The sequence below is a fragment of the Anser cygnoides genome, chromosome 1 (assembly GCF_040182565.1).
Source record: "Anser cygnoides isolate HZ-2024a breed goose chromosome 1, Taihu_goose_T2T_genome, whole genome shotgun sequence".
In the NCBI taxonomy this organism is placed as follows: domain Eukaryota; kingdom Metazoa; phylum Chordata; class Aves; order Anseriformes; family Anatidae; genus Anser; species Anser cygnoides.
The window spans coordinates 123842052-123860478 of NC_089873.1; the positions used below are offsets into that span (position 1 = coordinate 123842052).

The following is an 18427-nucleotide window of genomic DNA, read 5'->3' on the forward strand; positions in this document are numbered from 1 at the left end:
TCCCTCCGAATGGGAAGTGGCATGCTCCCTCCTCAGCCCTCCCACGGTGCAAATAACTGATTATAACTATACATAGCAACGCATGTTTTACCAAGTGTTTAATTTACAGTGCAGCTTTGGGGAAAATGAATGTAGAATTTCAAAACTATTTTCTTCATCGTATTTACAGTGTTTTAGTGTACTTGCAGTGGTAATGTGTGAACAGGAAAAAAAAAAAAAAAGCATCATCCAAACCAGTCTTCTCTTCTTGGCTTGTCTGAGAGGGCTATCAACAAACACAGAAGAAATCCTGGAGGTGTCAGCCCTTGGAGCATATTTAAGACAGATGATCCAGAAAAGTGTCATTGTGCCATCCCAAGTGATTCTTCGTATTTATTTATACCAAGAAAAAGAAAATAGGCTCAAACAGCATAGCGGATTAGCCAGCCCGACACAGGGCACCACAATGTCTTCTTATATGCAAGGCAAGCGCTTGCTAATCCAGTGCCCAGATAACTGAGAAATAGTAAAGCCATGCTTACAAGGAGCACTACACGCTTCACAGAAACAGAGAAAAAAAACAAAACAAAACAAACAAACAAAAAAAAAACACAAAAAAAACACTTAGTTGATAGGAAAATGCTGTATCTTTACTTTCAGTAACAGAAAAACTAAAGAAATTAAGTGCTAATCTTACAAGCAAACTTAGGTCTGCCCTCCTACGTGCTTTTAGGCGAGTCCCTACCCATTTCTGTGTTCAGGTTTCCTTATCTGTCTGTAACATGGGGTGCTGATGCTGATCTCCCTCATAAAACCTGTGCAGATTTATACTCAAGCAATACTATTTGAGAATCAGTTGTTTTATGTTCATATCGTAATTTTTAAAGTTTGCATATCTGTGGCTCTTTCCTTATAGAAAAGTGACAGAATTCTGAAAATAACGTATTAGGTTTGGAAAATGAGAACTCTTGAATGTACAGGTTCCATGAACATTTGGGCAGCAAGCAGTGCAGTCACACTACCTGAAAATCCATTTCATCTTTTCTTTTCCTGAGTTTTGGGGTACTAAGCCAGTCTCTAATTATTAAGAAGGCAACTCCACCGAAAGCAGATTACCCTTCCTTTATTAAGGGGCTGCAATTTCCCCTTAAGTGCCCGGTGTTGGTAAATGTTGAAGAGACAGACACCTTGATCAGATACAGTCCGGCACAAGCCTACAGTGTAAGAAATACAAACTGTTCTCCTTCTGATTAAGGTCTCTGTGTAGGTGTCCAAATTGACTGAATAGTCCTTGGATAAGAAAAGTACCACAGGGAATTAAAATTCTGCTTACCCTGTAATCCTGTTTTATTTTCTACAGGAAGAAGTCTGGTTTTTATCAGATAAATGGCTTAAAATTAAGTACGGCATATAGATTTGCTTCAGTTAAAAATCCCAAGACAGTAATCATTTACACTGCAAACAAAATATATTTTTATAATAAATTATGAGTAGTTTAAAACTAATTTGGAATAAGAGTGGTATTACTTGCTTACATTATAAAGCAAAAGTATAATTTTGAGGTCAATCAGAATTACTAAAAAGCTCTTGTGGATTTAGAGAGAGCAATCAGAACTACATTAAACTGGTGTTGTTTTTTTTATATATAAAATCAAATTATAAAGTCAATAGGCCTTAATCCTTTAATCTTTCAACATTCATGTTTTCCCCCAGATGTTCTTGAGTGGGTAATAGTTTGATTTGGGAGATCAAAGGGTTAATTTGCTTTTCAATTGAGGAATGACTCAGAGTTCCCCTTTATTGTTAAAAAAAAAAAAAAAAAAGTGGTGTGTGGGTGTAAGGTAGAGAAAAAAAGCCAAGAAAATGGATTCACTAATTGGGGTTTTCACCTGCTGTGAGTCTAATTGAATACAATACCTTATTTGTAACTCAAGGAGAAGGAAGATTATGCAAAGTATGAGAATTTCAGACTGGTTTTTAAATTCTTATTACTTGGCACTATTGTATGGGAAAGAAGACAAACGTGGTAACAGCAGCAAGCTCCTGTTAAGGAAGACCAGGAAACTCCAGAAAAGTAGAAAACTGAAAGAATGTGTATCGGAGGATGAGGACAAGATATTTCTTGAAAGAAAGCAAAATGCTTCTTCTGTGAAACTGCAGGCTCCCAGCCACGGCTAGCCCTGCTGCATTAAGCAGGCTGCTCTTCTCTCAGTGTAATGGATCGTGAAGTCCCTCCCAGTCAATGTGCTAAAAATCGTATTTTAAAGACTTAGAGATCCCTCGCTTCTTAAAACTTAGCAGAAGACGGGCAAAAATGCGGTTGTTGATTTGAAACAACTGACAGCCTTCGGCTGGTTCACTCACCTCAAAGCTAATATATCTAATGTAACTTTTGATCCAATACACGACCCACTGAAGTACACGGGGAATTTCTCACAGGGCCCAGTAAGCTTTAACGTGGCGCTCTGTCTGTCCACGCAGAGATGAATCCTCTTTGTCTTTCCTTGTTGCAGCAGCATTGCGGATGTGAGATGAATGAAAAGTGTGGCTTAGACCTTTTGAAACAAATCAGGGTGTATAGAAACGATGAGAAATTTACATTTCACTCCCTTAGGTTTCACAGTTGCCTTGGGCAGTTGGAGGGGTTGAACCTTGGGCATCCTGCTCTTGTAATGTTTCTAGGAAAGAGCATACGGGCTTCCCCTGAACTGCTTGATGGGATTTTCCCTAAAAGCAGGTTATCCAGATACCTCGGGCCTTAGAGACAGCCCCCGATAGCCTAATATTTAGGATAGAAACCACCAAGTCGTGTGCTTACTGACATTATACATTTGGAAAGCAGTCCAAGGATGTCGATATGGTATAGAAACCACGGGTGAAATGAGTTTTCTGTGCATCCAGGCCTACGTCTTCCCAGTGTAAAAATAGGGATTTTTTGTAGGTTTGAAAGTTGCTTTTTGGGACACCTTTACCACAAAGGAAGGTCTGCAAGCCTGGGAAAAATACCCAGCTGCATGAAGGAGCTGGGTCTCCCCCAGCATTGCTTTCACGAAGGAAGGATGGCAAGATGGGCGCCCAGGTGGGCGAGAGACTGGCTGTGCCGGCGTGAAATGCAGTGCTGTGAGGAGATCCTTGGCATGTACCTACATACCCAGTGCTCGGCCGGGCCCAGCTGGGCCAGAGGGGTGCCCGGGGTGGCAGTCTGGGTCCCGGGAGAGGAATTCCCCGGCGTCACCCACAAACGCACCGCTTGGCACCGCGGTGGCCATCAGCTGCGCCACGACATCCACGCCAAGCCCCCTTTCCAATCTGGGGCAGATTTTAGGGGTATGGTTTAATGGGGGGTACTCGTGGTAGGGGGACGTTTAGCCCAGACGATCTCGCAGGTCCGACCCAACCCTAACGCTTCTACCCTTTCCCCCCCAGCCGCCCGCCGAGGCCCGCCCAGCGGCAGCCAGCCCCCTCCCTGCGGCGGGAAGCAGCAGCCCACACAGCGCCGGGGGCGGGCCGGGGCGGCTCGGCTCGGCTCGGCTCGGCACGGTGGGGCAGAGCACGGCACAAGACGGCTCGGCACGGCACGGCACGGCACGGCGAGCGCCGCCCTCTCTTTGCCTCCCTCCCTCCCTCCCTCCCGGCCGGCGGCGGGGCGGCCGCAGTGGTGCTGGGCGGCGGGGCCGTGCGGCCGCGCTGTTGGTGGCTCCGGCGAGCAGCTGCCGCCATGAGGGAGCAGCGCAGAGGGTGAGGAGGAGCGGGGCGAGGCGGCAGGTGCCGGCGGGGCTGCGGGGGCGAGGCGGGCGAGCGGCCCCGGAGGAGGCGCGGCGGGGAGCGGGCGCGCCGCCGGGGTGCTCCGCTACGGGGGGCAGCGCGGAGCCCCCCCCAGCCGGGCACGGGCACGGTGGGGCGGCGGCGGGGGGCTCCGGGGGGCGCCCCGGGGCTGTGCAGCGCTACCTGCGCGGCACGCGGGGGATTTCGTGACTTGCTGCAGGAGGCAACTTTGGGCAGATGCTTACAAATGCAGCAGCTGGGGGGGGGGTCCCAGACTGGGAGCGGGGTTGGTCTGGGGAAGCGTGGGGGCTGCGATCTCCTAAGGCTGAGGAGTTGGTTGTCCGAGCCGGGGTGAGCCAGGAGCCCGCCGTGAAATGGCTTTGGCAGGAGCGGGGAGGCTTTGAAAAGCAAATAGGCAGCGGGCAGGCAGCAGCTGGAGGGGCAGGCTCGGCCGGCCCCAGCGGCTGAGCGGTAATCTTTGCCCGCGACGGAGCGCACAAAATAAATGTTTAACATCACCGGGGAAAAAAAAGTTACTATTCAGTACTTGGCAGTTGATATTTGCCCTTCTCCTATTCATTTCCAGTATCAGCAAGAAACTTAAATATGTCTCGGTGCCTCCCTTCAGCAGGGAGATAAATCTGGCAAAAGCCAATAAAACATGCTGCAGTCAAATTCCTGCCGAAAAGACGCTGATCCTTGGCTTAAGCAGGAATAATCTCCGTGCGCAGATCGGTAGGCTCCGGGTTTATGGATGAAAACAGTAGTCCTTTGTAAGGCACAAAGGAGTGCCACCTTCTCACGCCGTTAATACTTTCAGTAGCAGCAACGTGTTTTACCCTGGGAATTAATGAAACGCTGTATTAAGACAACTATTAAGTCTTCTGTGCAATCACTGTCATCTACTGCTGAAAGCAGTTTTAATTTTAAATGAGTGGTAGCATCTCTGCGTACAAGCGCTTTGAATTGCATTTATGTTAGTTTAGGAACAGCCAAGCAACTGTATCGTGTTTGTTTTGGCTTTTTGACAGCAGTCATGAGGTGGTTGTAATAACCTTTTACTGATCTTAAAGCCAAAAGGTGAGAGGCATTATAAATTGTGTTGACTGAAAGCGAATCAATTCAGTGCTTTGTAAAATAATACTTTAATTTCAGCTTGTTATTAAGTGTGTGTAACTATCTATTTATTGCCACCTGATGGAATTTCTTATTCTATGCACATCTGTGCACTTGCACATCTAGTTCATGTTGCATTTTCAAATAATGTGTGAGGGGGGAAAAGCACTGCAGAATGTGCTCCGGTATCAGAGGTGAAGAGCAGCTTAAAAAGGACTGTGAGGTTGCAGTCAAAAGTTCTAGACTCTGGAGCTTAGCAGTGAATAAACACGAAAACCTGAATCATATGTATTACTATAAAATAATAATAGTAATAGGAGAAGGAATGTGAACAAGAGCAGTCAAAAAGGTCTGCGAAGGTTTCAGCACGACCTGTGCAGGAGCATTTCAGTACTGGGCTGAGGGGGATTGTTCCCCGCTCCTCGTGCTGCTGGTGTTGCTCAAATGTAATGTAAAATGAGGGAAGAGAAAATAACTATTTTGTCCAAACTGATCAAGTTGTAACAAGGGAACTGTAATTCAGTTAGCATGTCACTTAGAATATCATCTCCTGATTTCAGGTTTTCAATCCCGTGTGTTATTAGCTCTCCTGACAATGATGAGAGACAAATCTCTGTGCTTTTGGCAAGAACAGAGGAGTTTGCACTGGCATGGTGTGACAGAATTGCCCACATAAAAATTATCCTTGCTAATATAATATAATCATCCTTTAATGAAGTGGTCCTGCAGTTCCCAAAGGATGTATTAGGTGACGACTTTGCTTTCATCCCTCTGAATTATCGGTGGGTTTAGTGTGCCAGTCACACCAGCACCTAGGTGTCACCAGTAACCATTGCTGTTCTTCTCCTTTTGGGGCCTGCTTTTCATTTTCTTTCCACCTTTGCAGCTTAAGTCAGGTGAGAAAGAGGAAAACAAGCCACATGAGCCCACTTAGATTTGTATTTGTTGCAAAATCTCTGTGATTTGAAAGATAGTGATTAATTTAGGTGACTGGAATGAGGAGACGAAGTGGAGAACGTATCCTCTGAGTGTGTGCAGTATTGCAAAAGTACTGCACATGTGCACTGATGTCTTTTTGTGTTAGTTCTTTGGAAAAGCATCTTGAGCCCTTCTTTGGGCACATACTCATACCCGGCTTCAACTGCTGCTGGTCAGGAGGGCTCTCGCTGCACTTCCCCTGTCCATCTGCCTTGCTGGCTGTAGAGGGGCCTTGTTCACTGGAGTTTGAAACTCTGGCAGGCGTTTTGCTGCAGCTCTATTAAGGATGCTACAGCGTTCCCAAGCGTGGTTGAGGCTGCTGGAAACTGCTGAGCTGGCACTTCCCTACAGACGGTGCTCGCAGCGCGGGCAGGCACGCAGGGCTTCCCCCGCCCGGCCCCGAGGCTCACCATTAAATGCCCTTTGGAAATGGCGGAGGGGCTTGGGAAGAGCAGCCTCGACGGAGCCTAACGTTTCTTGGCACGCAGCGTGGCCGATAACCTCGGGTGTGGGGAGCGCTCGGCTGAGAGGCCAGCAGCGAGCGGCTGTCGGCCGGAGCGAAGGAGCTGCAGCCTCCCTGCCTCCGCCTGAGCACAACCACCGAGGGTCAGCCTCCCCCAGAACGCAGCCTGGTGGGGCAGAAGGTGTCAGGACAGCTCCACGGCCCGGGTCTCCTGCAGGGCAGGATTGCTGGGGTCCCACTGCGAGCCCACCGACCAAGCCAGGTGGCTTCTGAGTCCATGCTTCGCGGGCAGAGGCCGGAGCTGGGGCCTGCACCGTCTGGCAGGTGCACCCCGCGGAAAGGAGTATTTTCCTGTACGCTGCCCCTGAATTTGCAGACAAAGCGAAGGGAGGGAGCAGAGGGGAAGTGTACCCACCCCGCGAGTTCAGCCCTAGCGACTTGTAGGTGAAGCGAGTGAAACCGCTCCTTGCAAAGCGTGCATCCGGGTGAAGTGCTCCGGGTAGTCGTGAGGTAAGGGCACGCTGTGTGGTGGTGTGGGGTAACCGATAGCAAAAATACACAACGATTGAAGTCCAATGTTTCTTTGTAAGGGAAATTTTATTTACAAGATCTCAGGAAAATCAGTTATTTCATCGGGCTTTTCAGGAAGATTAAGTGCCATAAGCTTAAACCATTCACACTGAATTCACCAGTATCTGGTGATTTAGGCTTACCATAAAAATACCAATAAAATACTCGTCCAGGTAATGTTGATGAGTGATTAACCATAATAGTTTTCTGCATCTAAAACGATTCTTTTGCTCTTCTATCCAGCACAGGCGTGAGATGCCAGAGTCCTATATAGATACATCTTGGCCAGATACCTGGTGGCTTTAAAATATTTTAATGGGAATCAGTGCCTTTGAAAGCTCCCGGACTAACAGCTATGGAACCCCAAGTGGTCTTGTTTATCCACTGAACAATCTGGGGCTGCCAAACTGAATTCACTGGAAAAATTAGGCAGATGAGTTTCAGAGCTTTCTTGTAACTGCGTGCGCGAGCTCTTTCTCTCCTCCATGTCTTTGCTACATGATTTGGCACAGAAGCCAAGGATACACTTGCTATTCAGGTATCTGAGAAGTACTTGCACACATGGCATCTGAGATAATAAAGAGGTGTAGAAAACCATCATCACCCAAATTCCTGAGCTGTTTCCCCACCGTCAGCCCCAGCTCCCAGCCTGAGGAACGCGCTTGTTTGCAGTGCCGGAGTTTTGTTCTGTAATAGCCCCCATCTGGGGCTACCTGCCCGTCGGGAGGCAAGCCGAGGCTGTCAGGCTCATGCCTCGGGAGCTACTGATCTGGAACTAACAGTGGGCGCTAACAAACTGCAGTCACAGGTCCGTGGCTCTGCATGTTTATGTGCTTCTGCAGTCCGCTTACCTGAACCGTGAGATCTCTGTCTGTACGGAGTTATTTGGCAGCGAATGTGTTCCCTTGCTCTTTTCCTTTGGGCTGCTATTGTATAAGCACAAGCCTATGGAAGCCAAGTTTCTGGGGGACTCAATGTATAATGGAAACTGTTCCTTTTTGTCTTCAGAAATACACTTTAACTATACCAAGCTAAGCCAAAAGCTGCTGGTGCTGCAGAGCCTCCCTGTACCAAATACGGTGGCAAATTTGGGAGCTGGGGCACAGTTGTCTTGGATCCATGGGTTTTCTCTTCAGGCTACCCCATGTCCATGGTTAGAAAACAGGGTGAGCTCACATTGCTGAGTGCAATTGCAGCCCCCTCCCTTCTCAGCTCTCATTTTTTACCGGAGCAAACAGGACCGCGGCTGCAGCTCAGCCGTCCTCCTGCCTCTCTCACCACCTTCAGCCACCACAGGAATTAGGAAGGGGAGGGGATGCTGAGGCTGATGAGACGAGGCTTGTTTAAAAAGCTTGTGCTCAGCTCAGGCAGTGCTATGCCTGCATTTTTCCTTATGCTTATTGCTTGTGAGCCCTTTCATTCTTTTGTGCAGTTACAGAGCAAAATGTGGGAATATTACATACTGAATAGACATTACTGGACCAGTCAAGTGTTCACGTGGATCGATTAAATAGCCTGTCTTCTAAGACCAAAATGAAATCCTGCTAAGAAAACATCTTGCAAATTTATTTTTCCCTTGAGTAGTGGTGGTGTTGAAGTGTTTGGTTGAGATCTGCATCCCATCTTAGCCTAGGGTATGCCTGTAGAGGTGCACTTTGGAACATCACTGCCCCAAAAAAGAGCTCAAGGACAGTTTGCTCTCTAAAATAACATCATTACATCAGCTTTCCAGTGCACAGTTTGGTATACAAGGGCATTCAGCTTGCTTGCTGGGTTGTGATTCATTGTCTTGGAGCTGAAAGGTGTGTGCTCCAGTAACTCCAAAACACTGTGGATCAAACCCCGCTCTTCTGTGTGTTTTCTTCCAAATGATGTGTGTGTGCTGGACCCAGGATGCCTGCTTTTTAAGTACAGGCATTGGAAATGCGATTGCTAGCAACTGTATGTGCTTTTCAGAATAGTTTTAAGAGTACTCGTGGTTGTCTTTCAGTGGGGCTGAATTCTGTGTGACCAAGACTTCATTGGCTATAGGATGGATAAGGAGAATTTTCTTTCAAGTTTTCCGCATTGGTGGATGCACGGTCACATTAACTATGCTGTCATTAAAAAAAAAAAGCCTTAAAATGCGTAGCCTTAGGAGACATGAGTTGCTATTACACTCACTAGCACTTCGTGTAGTTGGCTTTCTCACGCTGCGTGTCTTGGCAACGCGCTGTGTTGCAAAGCTGGAGACCGTGAGCTTCCATGCAGAGATCGTCCCATTTGCATTCTAGTCAGAGGGCCGGGATTCATAACCCTGTTTTGGGCTCTCCCTGGCTTCCCAACAGCTCTGCCTCCCCAGACTTCACAGGAACCTCTAGGGCAAGGAGAGGGCCTGGGAACCAAGCAGCCTGACAGCGTGGTACCGAGAAGGAGACGTCCGTGCATGGGTGCAGCACGTGGCCCGAGAAGCGGTGCCAGCTGGTGGGGGTTTTGGTGCAGATGTTTGGACTGCCATGGGTGATTGCAGCCACAGCACGTGGGCCGGCTCTGATGTAACATGTGGCAAGAGCGGAAAGGGCACATAGGGTGCAACGGGTCAAAAATGCCCCAGATCTCAACATCCAGTCAGCAGTTTCATAAATGCTTTAAGCCCTTTTAAACATCTGTCCTCTGGTTTGGGGAATGATATGTATGAACAGAAGACTTTAAGAACTGGTGTGATTACAAGTTCCCCAACATGCTGTGGTATCTGAACACTCACAGTCCTTGTAATGTTAACAGCACTTTTAATTTTGCTCCCTGAGCCCATGCCTAAGTACAGCGGTCCAAGTTGACAGCTGGTGTTGAACGAAGATATCCTGCTGCTGCTCAGGCTCCCTCCTGCAAGAACTTGGGCTGCTGGTGGTGGTCTGGCACAGCACTGCAATATGCAATTGGGATCACATGCTGTGCAAGGGAAAAAGAAATTCCATTTTACTAACCTTTATATTTTGTATTGTAGCCATGAGACGCAAACGACCTGCTGGGATCATCCCAAAATGACTGAGCTCTACCAGTCTTTAGGTAAGACACTTCTACCAGTTGTTTTTTTCCCCAATCAAATGCATTGTTACAATAAAAATTTCCAGGAGTGGTGAAACAAAATTATATTGACGTGAGAGGCTGTGCTTTTATCAAGGTTAAATATTCTGCAAGAGAAAGGCCTAATAACTTATTTCAAACATGGAGTGGAAAAATTAATATATCAATTAGCATGGTTGGAGTGTACATTGGATTTACTAAGTAATTTGGTTGCATTGTTGCAAACTTAGTGAAAGACTGGGACAGAAATTAAGAAGAAAAAAAAAGAAGAAATCCTGTATCTTTTCACTGTCTAATCTATTTTACAAAAGGCAGATGAAAAATCAAACCAAGCTGCTGTTAGTGCTGGCTTTTGCATGGTAGAAAGCCAATTGAAGCAATTTGCCAAACTGCATTACCACTGCTTTATTTTTAAAGCACTTTCAATACTTGGAACACATGGCAGCTGTCATGATGTCATTTCGAATACCCAAATTGCATGCTTATTATGACTTCAGTGCGCCTCTCTGGTGGTTTTTTTGTTGTCGTTGTTTTTTGTTGTTGTTGTCTTTTTAATTTTTTTTTAGCAGCTTTGGGTTTTAGCAATAGAAAGAAGCACATGTATAAGATACAATAGGTCAATCTATGCTCTAGTATAGGCTGCTTGGCAGACCGTTTAATAGCTAACTGTTTGCTTTTAATGGTCATGTTAATAAGTAATGGAGGGTATAATAAAAATAAAGCTATTTCTCTAGAAGAATTATCAATGAATATGCTGTATTCATAAAGGAGGTTACATTCGTATAGCACACATATATAAACCAGCTTTTAAACAAGCCAGCTTCAGTACTAGGACAGTCAAATCTAGCATTCAGTGCAGGCTTATTTACCATAGTGAAATATAGCTTAAATTATCTCCTGCTAAACTCTGTGCTGGCATAATTAGACTGTTTTCAGTAGCTAAACTGATGTATTTCAAGCTAACTCAGGGAACTTGCTCTGCAGTAAAGGCATACCCAAGCTATTTTAGAAAAGCGATATGATAAAATCGAATGAAAGTGTGAAGGTTTTTTTTTCTTTATAGTATTAGCAGTGTGGCAGCAATTTGTTTAAAAATTAACCAGAAGACTGCTCTGTATGTCAAAAAGGGATATAAGATGTATAAATTCAGGCTAACAAAATGCAAAAGCAGACAAGTGTTGACTTGCCATTTAATTATAACGTATTGCCCTGTTCGCTTCCTTTATATTTCTGCTCTGAAACTGAGTAGTTTAGAGGATTCAGGACAAATAGTAATTGTGCATGCAGACATCTCTTTAATATGGGTAGATCTTCAAACAGTTGCCTGTTAATTGAACCGCACTCTGACTCTGCAGCCTGCTTTGATCCAGAGACGGAGTGGTGTCTCTGATACTGTTGCTGGTCAGACCTGAATCCTCTTGAAACTGCTTTTCTCCTGGGATTTCTTTCTGGTATTTCAGCTCGAGTACTCTTGAATATTAAGAAGTTAAGAGGTAATTCTATCAGAGGGGAAAAAAGTGTCCTGGCGGGTTCAGGTCAAGAGTTCAAAAGATGTGTGACTGTTGAAGTCAGTTTGCATTTAGTTTAACTGAGATTTTATCTCTGTGAGTATCACCTGGATGTCAAGAGTTGAAGACATCCTTCCTTCTTACTGCATAAAGAAGGAACATGTTTAGGCAGATTTTATTTCTGTATTTTTTCTTTTAAAATCCATTTGTTTTCAGGAGAAATGAATGTCCAGAAGGACAGTCCTTTTTCTGGCTAATTTTATTTCTATTTTTTGAGCTGGGACCAAGTCCTTATTAATATGGAAGCAACATTGATTTCAGCAAAGGATGTGTAATATGTGTTTCTGTTAGTAAACTTAGGTGTTTGTACATGTGTACAAAACAGATTAGACAATGATTCTTTGTGCACTGCCACATAGGGTGAGGCTTTGATAAAAGTGCTGCTGAATAACCTACCATTTTATTTTATTTTTGAATTGGGGTATATTCATCATTGCCTAACTCTCATATAAATTGCATAATACAAGCATAACCCGTTTAGTCTTGAATGGGAGCCTTGATGTGTTTTCAGTGCTTTGCTTTGCCTCAGGTCAAAACGGTAATAATGGGATGTTTGAAGTCTTTTCAGACTGTTCAGTAATATTTTATCTGAAAAGATATTATTAAAGTTGATTTTGTATTGCATACTCATTAGATCCTATTATTTTTCCCCACATTAGGATCCAAATTTTGCTTCTCATTCATACGGAGAACTTTGTAAAGAACTTAGTATGTATGCGATTTAAAAATCTGGTAGAAAATGTGAATTCTACAATCTAGGTAAATGCAAAAAAGAGAGACCAAGCACATCAATGCTGTCAAAAGTGTTCATTTCCATTTTCCAACTCCTACACTTTGCCCATAGGGAATAATTGAGCAATGTGATACAGCACTCTGTACATCCCAGGTACTGACTGATGTGTTGCCTTTCTGTAAATTTGCCATGCTTTAATTGATGCCAGTGCATCATAATTTGCTAGAAGATCCTTGTGTCTAATTTAAATTCTTACTATTTACTGAAAGCCTAATTTTTTTAAGTGAATGAGGAAGATGCAAGTGGGCACAAGGTAACGTTTCTCATTTGCCTATGTCTTTGAGCCAAAATAGACTTTTCTGCAAAAGAAGAAGTAATGTTAGTTTTATTCTTCACATATCCACTTCACACATCTACAAATTGCCACAGTACATTTTGCTAAAATAGAATAATTCCAAGTTTCAAACTTACTGTCCTCAGCTTTCTGTCTTTGAGAGTTTGGGTATTTGTAAAAATGAAGCTAAATTACGTGGGGCCGTTATTTGGTACTAATAAAAGAATGTAGGAACGTGCTGTATACATTACATTACATGGAACATTACTGTACCCGATCAGGTTCTTGGTCCAAGAACTCCTGTATCCTGTGTCCAGTAGGGACTGCATCAGAAAAAGCAGAAAGAAATTGCAGGCAAAAATTGTAAAACAGCCTGCCCTTTTTACACTCATTTGCTGAAACAGCGCCATTTATAAAAATACTATTAATGAATACAAAATGTTCCATTTTAAATTTAGTATTGTGTGCTGGAAATTTTTACCTGGCTGTTCTTTCAACAGAAGCCTTTCCTTCTTAGCAGATTGAAGTGCTTGCTCTGGACTGCATTTCTTTATTATTTAAACAACATAGCAATTTTATCAGTTTTAATGAAGCATCTATTGCTGACTCAAGTTGGGCAATTTTCACTCTTCATTTAAAGTTATGGGTACTTAAAGTTACATAACGAGCCGTCAATATTAAATGACATAATTGTTGTTTAATGGTCAAATCGAAGTGGCAATAGGTAATTGCAGCAATGACCTGAGCTGTATCATTTAATTTATCCACCAGATGTTGATACAGATTGACTAGCTATGTAAATGAAGAACATAGTGAAAAAACAAGTGCTGAAATGGAGAGGTAGTAAAAATCAGTGACATGTGAGTCTCAGGGGTTTGGCTGCCGAGAGTCACCCTCAGTTTGTGTAACACCGTTATGAACCACTCCCCTGTTCTTCTAACTTTCCTCTGAAAGTCTTCAAAGTACCCAGAACTGCTCTGGCAGCTTTTCTTTCCAAGAGCAGTTGCCCTGCAGCAGATCTGCTTTTTTACACTGTGCTTTTACAGCCCCCTTACAAATTTTCTCATCCTTCATGATGGCTCCAGGGTATCACTGAAATGAGAATTTGCATTATTTTATTGTCCCAAAGAATCCAAGGACCTTTGAGACCAGGAGAGCAGGAATCAAAGTAGTTTGGGATTGCTTACATTTTATTTTTTTTCAGTTTGTCTTCTGAGTGTGAACATTTAATTGCAAACAGCTTAGCTCAGAATGACAGCGTTTTGCCTTTAAGCTGATAATGTCTCTAACCTTAGCAGTGGTGGTCCAGGAGAACTTGGTCTGTCGTGCTGTACTGTTAGTGTCCCCCTCCTCCAGTCTTCCCATGGGATGACAGGATGAGTTTCCTGAGTCTCTGTAAACAGTAATTGCAATAGCAGGATGCAGTCAGGAGGCATCTGTTTCTCCTAATTTCCCAAGGTAGGACAAGAGGGTTAAAAAAAATACACCCACACCCTTGCAGACTCCAGTGCACTGCAGCTGGTGACAGCTTTCCATTTAATTTGGGGTGTGGGGGTGGCGGTTCTCCATGTCATGCATGGAAGAAAAGTCTCATCGGCTTAACACAAGGTGAGAAAATGCTGAGAGGCACTTCTGAGCCTCCACCAGAGTTTCGGCAGCAGCCGCTGTGGTGATCTTTTGGCTGGGTGCACCACAGAGCTTCTAACTCTGAATGACCGAGGAAGATAAATGTCATTGCCCTTTTTGGTTTGCGTTTTGATGTGTCCTTCTGAAATGCTGCCTGAAGAGGTTAAACTCTTGGCCCCTCTAATGCCATAAAAAATTCTACATTTCTGTTACAAAACTATTACACTATCTGTTGCTTTTCTCTGAGATTTTATCCATTTTCAGCTAATTGATTTCCATGCTTGTATTAATAAGACATGTGCCTATCTTACACATCATTCATGTGATTTCTACTGAAATCCAAGGATATGCAAGCTTTTTTTTAAATGTTGCTTCTCCACTGATGTCATTGTCAAGGTAACTGTAATTGGTGTAATAAAATTTTTCATTTGGGAAAATAGAACCCAAACAATCCTAACACCCTTGGATAGTCATCAGACCTGGAGTATATCGTCTTTCTAAAGGGTATGGCTACATCCCATGCAGACATACACCTAACAGTCAGTACACGTAGCTATGGCAGAGCAGCCTTAATTTGCTGATGAGCTACCAGTGGTAGGGACCATCGTGTTTCAAGGACCTTGCGTTCCTTGGAAACTAAGCCTTAGGTCTATTAGCACTGAAGGAGGAAATTAGAGAGAGAGCAAAGTAATGTTCTGCTGTAAAACAGCTAGCCATATGGAAACGTTTTGCTCAAGAGTATTACCCTCTTGGTTTGCAAATGGAGATCATTCCTTAATAGTTTTGAAGTTGTTTGCTATTTATTTGTTGTAGGATTTTTTGTTAAGACTACATCTCAGCTAGCATATAGGTTGTTGCTGACCTGACCGTAAACTCTGACTATGTCCCAGCCCCATAATGGGGTAACCCAGGTGTCCTTTCTTAGTCTCAGACTTCCAGGATGAATAAAAGCTATGCCATACTGAAACTAAATTCCCAAGGGCCTTGTCAATTAATCAGGTTATCGGTATGCTGGCACATGCTGTGGTGTTCATCCACGTTTTGGTCTAAATGCAGTCATTAGCACTTTGGTGCCCCGAGTCCTCCCACTTATTAATTAATTTGCAGAGACACTGTTGGCTGTTCTACTTGGTAGAGTGGTTATAATACAACACGCCGTATCGCTTTGTGGACAGTGCTTGAGCTATATGTCTACATATATAATATCACTGTTTACCATTATTTATCCTCAAAGCAATGTAGATGATCGCATTAATTATTGTTATAATGAAAGAGTCAATGGCTAGGACTCAGCTGATATTAAGCAATGTTTATTGATTAATTTCTTTCCTTTATGCATTTGTCTCATTTGCATTTTTAAATTACAGTTCCTACAGAGGTGATATATGCCACTGTATGGCATCATTAGAAGATTTATATATGGGTTTCGGGCAGCAGGAAGGTATCCAGCACTCATCAACTGGTCAGGGAATCGCAGCTGCATTGAATTGGTGTGAGATGAAACTTCTTGAAAAGTCAGGGTGCTATTAGTCTGATGAAACATATGAAGGCTTAGTGGCTGGTGGTGGAATTATGGTCCGTTCAGGATTGTACAGTAAACAGTTTTTAACCTCTGTTAGGTAGGCATTATCAGAGTCAACAGTGACATGTGATTCCCCAAATAGCTTATCCTCTGCTAGCACTATATTTATGAACAGCTATTTGAAGAAGTCATACTATGGTAGTGTAATGCGTTCAGGTTTTGAGATATATTGATGTAGGTTCATATCTTCTTGCTTGCAAAGAAGTGAGAGTTTAAAAACAAACAAAAAAGCCAAACAAACCAAACAAAAAACGGGGAAAAAAACACGCACAAAAAATGTAAATCTCACTAAATGAAGATGAGGATTTGATGAGGCTGGCCAGGTGAGTATTTGACCTTATGAGGTCTAGTTGTTAACTTGACAAATATTGCTCTTGAGATGATAGTTATCACCTGAAGCATGCAAGCTGCTCTTTTCAGTTTGATGGGATCCAGGCAGTGGTAAAAAATGCTGTCCATAAAAGCAAATGAAATGGGCTGTGTTTTGTCCTTGTCAATTAAAAAGTGATTAGAATAATATTCACAATAATATAACAAGTGACCTCTCTAAACTAAAAGACGAGGTGGTTTCCAGGTAGAAAGGACTTCTAAAATGCCTTCTGATTACATTGTGTGTGTGAGTCACATTTTATCAACTACCTTTGGGAGGAGAGAGTCTGGCCTGTCCCAGAGCTTTTAAATGCTCAGCCAGATGAGTCTGTGTTAGAGGACAGGGCATTGTCAAATGAAACATTGCAGTCATTTAGCACTAACAGCAGCTGGAGCAGATGCGCAGTGAATATTCTTTTAAAGAATGGCCATGGAAAGCAGTTCAGTTATAACACATTACCTAAAACAGATCGTCTGGGTCATAGATGCATGCTGCTGAAGAAACAAATGTGCCTCCACACTGGACACTACATCTCTTGTTAAAAATGGTCTGTTTTTTCAAACTTATTGCCCTTTATTTTTTTTATTGCTTTTAGTCATAAAAGCCACCTTATTTCATGCAATAAAGGGTCAAGAATATGAGGATCTGGTTTTGCTATTAAAAAACAGTAATGGTATTGCAATGTATAATACAGAATTTAGCATGGGATAATAATAATAATAAAAAAGTCTACAACATCTAAGTTGTTGATACGGTGTCAGTAGTCAGTGGGACACTCCAGCAGGCGGTTCAAATTTTTGATGCAAATCATGCATTACTTCTCAAATGAGTGATTTTTACCTGATTAGCCACTGTCATAAGGACCTGCTAGATGTAATTACTGCTGTTTCTACAGTACCGTAGAAAGGCAGCATTGAAAAATGTGTTTATGTCTTAGCTCTTTTGAGGAAGAACATAGCTCTCGCATTCTGACATTACTCTCAACATGCAGAATTATGCAGGAGAGGTTAATTAGACGGGATTAATTGGCTTTAATTGTCTGATTGTCTTTCAGCAATAGTTCTGATTTTAGTTCTTCCTATCAACAGACTGGAGTCCTTTTCATTAAAGCTGCATGTGTAAGGAGCATTAGTTTTTCTTGAATAATCTGTAGGCGCCTGATGGACGCAGAGGAGATCAGTCTTCTAGATAACCTTCTCCTCACCGCATTAGTTGCTGTGAAGGAAGTGGAGGGGCGTGTCGTGTCTGTAATGAAAAGAAGAAAGCTGCAAAAGGAGATTTCCAAATTTCCAAGGCTCATTTATACCTTAGCATTTCGAACTCTTTCACAGTGACAGTGAGAGAGAGGGCTGTGGTAGAAGCTTGAGAAAGATCATGGTGAGATCTTCCTGCTGTGTTGGTGGGAATTGCTTGTTGCTGCTAAGGCATCACCACCTGCCCTTTCTTACAGGTCTTTTGTAGTATAATCCTGAAACTTCTCCCCTGGAAGCATTTCTACTCCTTGAACAGAGAGCTCATTTGTAGCTGAGTGGCAGGAGAACTACTCTTCCTCTTTCCTCCTGTGTGTAAATACTCTTGTCAACAAATACAGCGCTGCCACATTTTCCTCAGTCTGTTCGTTTCCAGGGGCCAGGTGACCTTTTCCAATACAAAACGTAAGCAGATTATGCTCTTGAGCATCTACGTTTTCTGATCAAAGCATGGAAGTTACCTTCTGAGCAGTGAGGACTAGGGCTGGGGTTGGAGTATCGCCAAAACAACCCAAAAGTCTCATACACTCCAAGGGCTTTTCAGACCTCTACTCGCCTCATTGGGATGAGGGGACTGTGCACTCCTTCTAGGAGTGGGAGGAAAGGATGGAGAAGTGCATGCTTGCTGTACTTAGCTTTCCTACCTGCTCAGAGGTGGCAAAAGTTCTGTGGAATCAACGCTTAGTGGGTCCTGAGTTTTCAGTTGTCTTTTTGGGAGTGAAGAAAGCAATAGATAATTTCCCCTGGAACCCAGGAAGGAAAAAAAAAAAAAGAAAAAAGAAAAAAAAAAAACAGAGGAAAGGATGAGCTAGTAGTGTTTTTATAAACTGTTGGAAGTTTGTTGCTGCTTGTGCCACATTCCTCCCTCCTCCACATATTCCCAGCAGTAATGCCTGGCTTGCAGCCAAGCAGTGCCTTATGCTGCCTTACTCCAGTTTTCCTCCATTGCTGTTACCAGTGACGTTACCACTAACGTTAGCAAGCAGAGTTACCAAGCCTCATTACCTGACAGTCTTATGTTGTACAGGTC

At 43.6% G+C, this 18427-nt stretch overlaps 1 protein-coding gene across 27 annotated transcripts in view; it reads left to right on the plus strand.

Annotated features, from left to right (window-relative positions):
• The window catches only part of DMD (dystrophin), a 1239454-nt gene that overhangs the window by 1147832 nt on the left and 73195 nt on the right, over nt 1-18427 (plus strand). For 23 of the 27 annotated variants that reach the window (XM_066990426.1, XM_066990448.1, XM_066990428.1 and 20 more), the window contains one exon: nt 9855-9916. In XM_066990426.1, the coding sequence (XP_066846527.1) occupies nt 9855-9916 (62 nt within the window). Of the gene's footprint in view, nt 1-3506; nt 3718-9854; nt 9917-18427 lie in introns of those variants that run through there. The other 4 variants (XM_066990444.1, XM_066990447.1, XM_066990446.1 and 1 more) reach the window with 3 other exon arrangements.